This window comes from Enhydra lutris, unplaced genomic scaffold, assembly GCF_002288905.1.
Source record: "Enhydra lutris kenyoni isolate GAN:26980312 unplaced genomic scaffold, ASM228890v2 scaffoldscaffold39, whole genome shotgun sequence".
Lineage (NCBI taxonomy): Eukaryota > Metazoa > Chordata > Mammalia > Carnivora > Mustelidae > Enhydra > Enhydra lutris.
In genome coordinates, this window is record NW_019154123.1 from 2,097,950 (window position 1) to 2,105,123 (window position 7,174).

Consider the following 7,174-nt stretch of genomic DNA (forward strand, 5'->3'; position numbering starts at 1 on the left):
GAAGGCCTGGGAGCCTTCCTCCTTCGAGAGGAAAGTGTCCCTGAAGCTACAGCCCCCGATGAGGAAAGAGACCTCGCTTCGGCCTCTCTCCGACTCTCCCCAGATCCCCACCCTCAGGGACCCGTGCCTTCCTTCAAGCCTTCAGCTTGCAGAGCCTTTCTCGCGCCAGCCTCTAAACCCTGCTCCCGCCCCCGCATCCTCCTCTCAAGAGTGCTGAGATGACTTCTGTGGCAGGACTGGACCCCGCTACGGAGACCCCAAACCCTTTCCCCCTAAACTCCAGCAAAATACGGACACCAGGAATGATTCTCATAGTAGGACAGAGTCTCAAAAAAAAAAAAAAAAAAAAAATGACTAAAGGAAAAGAAAGTCGTAGTCGACATGATCCAATTAGTAAATGCCTAATTGAATTAGTGTCACCTCCATCAGCCAATAGGAGAGTCCCCGGGCTGTGGGCCCGCGAAGCCCCTCCCTGGCCGCACATATATAAAGCAGCCAATGACAGCCCGCAAGTTTCCAAGTGGTCAACTTGACCCACGCTTTGGCAGTCGAGAAGGGCAGAAAGGCTAGCGCTGGTGGGTGGATGGGGACAGAGATCTAAATCCTCTTCTTCCTGGGTGTGAGTGCGGAGGAGGACGGGGGTCCAGAGAGGCAAGAAGGACGGGAAGGGAAAAGAGTGCTTTTCGGTCCATTGCCACCTCCTGCCTTCAAACCCAGTGCGCTTTCCTCGCGGAAAAGACGCTGGGTTCAGGGCGCGCCAGTGCGCGCCTTAGCGACCCGCGTGCGGCCAGGTGGGTAGCCCCAGCACCGGAGGAAGGGGAAGTTACCTTCCCCTCGGAAGAGGGCGCTGGCTCCCCCATCCTGCCTTTATATTAAGGCCGCGGGAGGAGAGGAAGCAGCCAGCTGCCGTCTGCGCTTTGCAAAGCATGCAGTTAGGGGAGCAGCTCTTGGTGAGCTCGGTGAACCTGCCCGGCGCGCACTTCTACCCGCTGGAGAGTGCGCGAGGCGGAGGCAGCGGGAGCGCAGGCCACCTCCCTGGCGCGGCCCCCTCGCCTCAGAGGCTGGACTTAGACAAAGCGCCCAAGAAGTTCCCTGGCAGCCTCTCGTGCGAGACTGGGAGCGGGGAAGCCACAGCCGCCAGCGCGGGGGCCCCCGCGGCCATGCTCAGTGACGCCGACGCCGGGGACGCCTTCGCCAGCGCCGCGGCAGTGGCCAAGCCCGGGCCCCCGGACGGCCGCAAGGGCTCCCCCTGCGGGGAGGAGGAGCTGCCCTCAGCCGCCGCCGCCGCCGCCGCCGCGGCCGCCGCCGCCGCCGCCACAGCGCGCTACTCCATGGACAGCCTGAGCTCGGAGCGCTACTACCTCCAGTCCCCCGGGCCTCAGGGCTCCGAGCTGGCCGCGCCCTGCTCTCTCTTTCCCTACCAGGCGGCGGCCGGGGCGCCCCACGGATCTGTCTACCCTACTCCCAACGGGGCGCGCTACCCCTACGGCTCCATGCTGCCCCCCGGCGGCTTCCCCGCGGCTGTGTGCCCACCTGGGAGGGCACAGTTCGGCCCGGGAGCCGGCGCTAGTAGCGGAGCGGGCGCTGGCGGCGGCGGCGGGGCAGGCGGCCCGGGGGCCTATCAGTACAGCCAGGGGGCTCCGCTCTATGGGCCGTACCCTGGGGCAGCAGCTGCGGGGTCCTGCGGAGGATTGGGGGGGCTAGGGGTTCCTGGTTCCGGCTTCCGTGCCCACGTCTACCTGTGCAACCGGCCTCTGTGGCTCAAATTCCACCGCCACCAAACCGAGATGATCATTACGAAACAGGGCAGGTGAGCGCAGCGCGGAGGGGCCCCGAAGTGAATGACAGTTGAGTGACTGTGTGGGGAAGGCCGGGGGTGAGGGAGCTGGGCCCGTTCTCTCCACGATTTGCTTGAAAAGTGTTTTTCCGCGCGCATCTCCAATTCGGTGTCCCTCCGGGTCCGCGCACCGGTTTGTGCACGGTCCCAATGTTACAGCTGTTCCCCCTCCCCTCCGGTCACCCTCACCTGGACTGGAGAGAAGGAGGCGGAAATGGAAATTGGGGCTTGTCCACAAAGCTGGATTTACTAGATCCGCCCGCTCTGCATACCGAGCTGGTCCCTGCATACCCGAGAGGAGCCGCGGGTGGGGAAAGGCGCAAAGGTTGGCTTCCTGAGCGCAATAGATGGGCTCCCGCAGTTTTTGGCGCCTGAGTCTCCACCGGGAGTCTCGGGTAGATGGGCATCGGAGGGTGGGTTGGTCCGGGTAGTTGGTTAGGCAGGCCCTGGAGCCAGACCTGGTGGGGTTCGGGACTTGAGAAAGTTCTGATACCCATCCAACTGCTAACAGCGGGTACGAATGGAGAAAGTGAAGGGTGGGAGATGGGAGAGGGTCGCTCAGGGGAACTTTTAGCCTGACCAGTACAATTTAAGAATGTAAACGCAAAAAACTGCACGTTGTTTGTTCTCCGGTACTTAAACGTAGAAAAACGAATGATTTTTAACGTTCTGGAAGAAAAATTAAGGACTTGAGTGAGAAGAGGGTGCAGTGGCATTTCAATTTGGGAAATACTGACTTTGGAGCAAATTGTTTCAGAAAAAAGATGTTCCTGGAGTTGACAACTCAAGTATTTTGCAGAGTAAGGCCACTTTTGGACTGGTATTCTGTTCTTTCTGTAGGCTTTTCAATGTCCCACTCCGACCTACCGGCCCCAAGGTGCCGGCAAACCTGGTCTGCTGAGGGCCTGCTCTCCAGCATCTGGGTTTAAATCGCTTATCCTGCTTCTGTTCCCCTGCCCAGGCGCATGTTTCCTTTCTTGAGCTTCAACATAAACGGACTCAATCCCACGGCCCACTACAATGTGTTTGTAGAGGTGGTGCTGGCGGACCCCAACCACTGGCGATTCCAGGGGGGCAAGTGGGTGACCTGCGGCAAAGCGGACAATAACATGCAGGGTGAGGAGAGAGGAGGCCCAGGAAGGGAGGGGAGGGTGGTGGACTCTTGATTCTGAAAACTCACATTTAAATCGCACTTGCCCCTCATCTGGGGCCTAGAGGTGTTAGTATGAGTTCCTTGATGTTGATGGTTGGAATCAGGGAGAGAGGGGGAGAATTGCCAAGTCAGATTTCTTGCCTAGGAATATAAACTTTGGTATTTTAATCATGACGCTACCTCTCCCTGCCCTCCCCCACCTTTCCTACTAAATGCTCCTGGGTGGAAAGCGCTCCTGATACTCCAACCTTCACTTGAGAAAGCCTTCCCCAAGGCTGGGTCTACCCTTGAAAACCCAACCACTTTGCATCCACTGTTGCCCTTCCGGCTTTAGAAGGCCCCCAAATTGACCTTCAAGAGACATTTCCTGGTGGCTCCTTTTATGAATTTTGAGGTGGCATTAAGATGACTACCTTGTCCAAGGAAGGCGCCCAAAGTACAGGGGCCCTGGGAGGGCTGTCAGTGCAGACTAGGTGGAGAGCGAACTCTGGGGAGACTTGTGCCTGAAGACTAGCTCTTAAATCTTTGCCCAAAAGTGACAGACATCCATCCCTCCCCTGTGTCCATGTGTAATCAGCCCTATCTGCTTGGGTTTTGTGTTTTGTTTCATTTTCTCTTAGGCAACAAAATGTATGTTCACCCAGAGTCTCCTAATACTGGTTCCCACTGGATGAGACAGGAGATTTCCTTTGGGAAATTAAAACTCACCAATAACAAAGGCGCAAATAACAACAACACCCAGGTAGAGTGACAGAGGATGGGGTGGCTTCCGGCCATAGACCTCTTTTCCTAACAAGTTTCCATACTCTTCACTGTATTTGTGATATCTGCAGTTGTTACCTGTTTGCTCACCTAGTTCTAACCTTTTTTTTTTTTCTTTTGACCTCTCTCATTGTCGTAGATTTCGGTTAACAGTGAGTTGACTATTAGGAGAAGAAATACTAAAGTCTTTGGGGGACTTAGTAAACACAGAGGAAGGAGTGTTTGTCCAACAAGCACACCCAGCCAGCTAGGTTTTAAGGTTCAAAAGCAACAATGATAAGATCTTAAAAATGGCTCTAGAAAAAGGTAACTGTCAGTGGGAAACCAGCAGGGGTCCCATTCCAAAACAAGTAGTTTGTCAAGATTTACCTCTAGTGAGAGACTTTGTTTGGATGTGGCAGCTCTTTTTCTCTACCATTCCAGATGATAGTGTTGCAGTCTTTACACAAGTACCAACCGCGACTGCACATTGTTGAGGTGACGGAGGACGGCGTGGAAGACCTGAACGAGCCCTCAAAGACTCAGACCTTTACCTTCTCTGAAACTCAGTTCATTGCGGTGACTGCCTACCAGAACACCGATGTGAGTGTCACACGTGTCCCAAGACTCTACGGCTAGGTCCAGCATGATAAAGCACTCAACGACTGACTCTTTTTCTCCCTTCTCTAGATAACTCAACTAAAGATTGATCATAACCCCTTTGCAAAAGGCTTCAGAGACAACTATGATTCGTAAGTGCAGCTTTTATTCAGATTTGCATGGTCATCTTTGAACAGGACATACCTCACCAGACACTTCCAAGAAAACATTCTAGAACGAGCTTTCACATTTGTTGGGGATTTTCACCTATTTTTATTTTTGCGTTTTTTTCCCTTGGCTAATCTTGCTTTAGAATTTTCGCAGAAGGGCTTTGTTACTTTCTAAAGCAATGTTAAGGGCTAAAAAATGAAGAGCTATTTTTTTTTTTTAACATTTGAGGGGAGATTTGAAATTTTCATAATTTGCATTTATATACGTTCCTTTTCATTTGATCCAAATTTTTTATCCTCTGAGGAATAGGTATTACTCCCCCTCTTTTATTATTATTATTATTTTTTACATAAGAAAAACCTAAAACTAAGAGGATGTAATTTTCACAACATTAAACAGCAAGGCCCCTCAAGACCGCTTACAAGTGGGATTTCTACCACCACAGCCAGCATTCCTTCCATGGCACTGAGAAGGAGAGCTGTTACCCTGTTCAAGTTTTAAGACTTGCAAAGGTGGATTTTTCTATAGCTTAAATACTTAGTGCTTGGGAGGAAACTTTTTCCGTATGAGCCAAGTGTCAGCTGAAATGGGCCAGGGCATCTCCTACCTCTCTCCCTCCACTCCAGCATATCAGCATGCCCAGTAGAGCCCACTATGTGAGCCTTTTTGATTTCTGGGAGGTGGTTATTTGGGGACAACATTAGGTTTTTTTTTTTTTTTAAGTGTTTCTCTTTATATTGTAGCATGTACACCGCTTCAGAAAATGACAGGTTAACTCCATCTCCCACGGATTCTCCTAGATCCCATCAGATTGTCCCTGGAGGTCGGTACGGCGTTCAGTCCTTCTTCCCGGAGCCCTTTGTCAACACTTTACCTCAAGCCCGATATTATAATGGCGAGAGAACCGTGCCACAGACCAACGGCCTCCTTTCACCCCAACAGAGCGAAGAGGTGGCCAACCCTCCCCAGCGGTGGCTTGTCACGCCTGTCCAGCAACCTGGGACCAACAAACTAGACATCGGTTCCTATGAGTCTGAATACACTTCCAGCACCTTGCTCCCATATGGTATTAAATCCTTGCCCCTCCAGACGTCCCACGCCCTGAGCTATTACCCTGACCCAACCTTCCCTGCCATGGCAGGGTGGGGAGGTCGAGGCTCTTACCAGAGGAAGATGGCAGCTGGACTCCCATGGACCTCCAGAACAAGCCCCCCTGTGTTCTCTGAAGATCAACTCTCCAAGGAGAAAGTCAAAGAAGAAATTAGCTCTTCTTGGATAGAGACCCCCCCTTCCATCAAGTCTCTGGATTCCAATGATTCGGGGGTATACACCAGTGCTTGTAAGCGAAGGCGGCTGTCTCCTAGCACCTCTAGTAATGAAAATTCTCCCTCCATAAAGTGTGAGGACATTAATGCTGAAGAGTACAGTAAAGACACCTCAAAAGGCATGGGGGGCTATTATGCTTTTTACACAACTCCCTAAAGAGTTATTTTTAACTTCGTCAGAATGAGCTAACTTTTTGCAAATGGACTTGGTGGTGTTTTTTGTTGTCTTCTTTGCCTAGGTTTGCCAAAAAGACGTTTGCATTGCACCTCGATGCATCCCGTTTTGTGCAATCCTCTAAAAGAAGGTGCCAAAGCTTTTTGATTGCTGCAGGTAATGGAAACAAGACTCGCATTTTTTTTCTTTTTTAAATAAAATTAATGAAGGACTTTAAAGTGTTTTAAAAGTTGAAGGTTATTCAAGGTTCTGGATTTATTTATTGGAGGCACTAAACATTCAGAGAATCAGGCTATGAAGATTCCAGTGCTGAGCGCTAGCCAATGAGTTGAAAGCTTTGGTTCTCATTCCTATGTGTAAATCTGTAAGCAAAGAGAATCCCAGAGGGGCAAGGTGTTTTGCCTCTGGAGGAGAAGGGCTGGGCCTTAAGCTTCAACTGGGGACTTTTTGCTGTTACTTTCTGCTAGGGGCAAAAGATAGCTAGGCCTGGGAGGTGAGGAAAACCGTATGTGATGGTGCTGGCTTTACCTGACTTTGATTCCTCCTAGGCTTTTGAAGCAAGCCATGTTTGGCCCTAGTTCGGGACTGTTTCACTGGCTAGGCCTCTGCTGCTGGCTGGGGTGGCTGGTAGGACTCAGGAGAGGGCGGGGGAGGGAGCCGCCAAAAAAGAAAAAAAGAGAATTTTAAAGTGTACAGTTTTGTGTGTGCTTAGATACACTGTAGAATACTGTAGGATATATTGTACAAATAGTCTACTTCTGTGTCTGAGATGATGAAAATTGGTGCTTTGGCTTTGTCAAGAATTCGCAGATCACCTGACAGCAGGGCCTGGGGGTGGGGAATAGGTTCTCTCATCATCCCGGATATTGGGGAATATTCTGTTTACTTCTTAGATAGTTAAGAATGTATTCAGCTACTCTGTACTAACTTGAAACGTGTGTAAGGAAAACTCCTCTATTTCACCCTCTTTCTTTGCCATCCCCACTACCCAGCTTGGTAATGTGAAGAAACGAAAACCTGATGCCACAGCTCCTATAGGCTTTTTAGAGATCTTGGGTTTTTATGTACAGTCTTAGTCATTTTTAATAAATGTGGTTCATTAAGGGAACAGGTATAGCTCTGTCTTCTGTACTTGGAGTTGTAATCTTTGTGTTAAAGATCTTATTTTGCTT

The 7,174-nt window shown here is 50.9% G+C and overlaps 1 protein-coding gene across 2 annotated transcripts; it reads left to right on the forward strand.

Annotated features, from left to right (window-relative positions):
• Positions 1-926: 926 nt before the first annotated feature.
• Positions 927-6,166, forward strand: LOC111155076 (eomesodermin). Of its 2 annotated transcripts, none has more exons than XM_022515112.1 (6): positions 927-1,810; positions 2,799-2,953; positions 3,611-3,732; positions 4,176-4,334; positions 4,422-4,483; positions 5,246-6,166. In XM_022515112.1, exons 1-6 carry the CDS (start codon positions 927-929, stop codon positions 5,982-5,984), a joined length of 2,121 nt encoding a protein of 706 aa, XP_022370820.1. In that variant the 3' UTR covers positions 5,985-6,166. The 2 variants fall into 2 exon arrangements, with proteins under 2 accessions (XP_022370820.1, XP_022370822.1); XM_022515114.1 differs by having other exon boundaries at positions 5,303-6,166.
• Positions 6,167-7,174: the final 1,008 nt, after the last annotated feature.

What these genes read in the sequence shown, in the direction of transcription:
- LOC111155076 (XM_022515112.1), top strand. Translation starts at nt 927, where the DNA reads ATGCAGTTAGGGGAGCAGCTCTTGGTGAGCTCGGTGAACCTGCCCGGC. An exon ending in ATCATTACGAAACAGGGCAG is followed by an intron (nt 1,811 to 2,798) that starts GTGAGCGCAGCG and finishes TCCCCTGCCCAG; the next exon opens with GCGCATGTTTCCTTTCTTGA. An exon ending in CAAATAACAACAACACCCAG is followed by an intron (nt 3,733 to 4,175) that starts GTAGAGTGACAG and finishes CTACCATTCCAG; the next exon opens with ATGATAGTGTTGCAGTCTTT.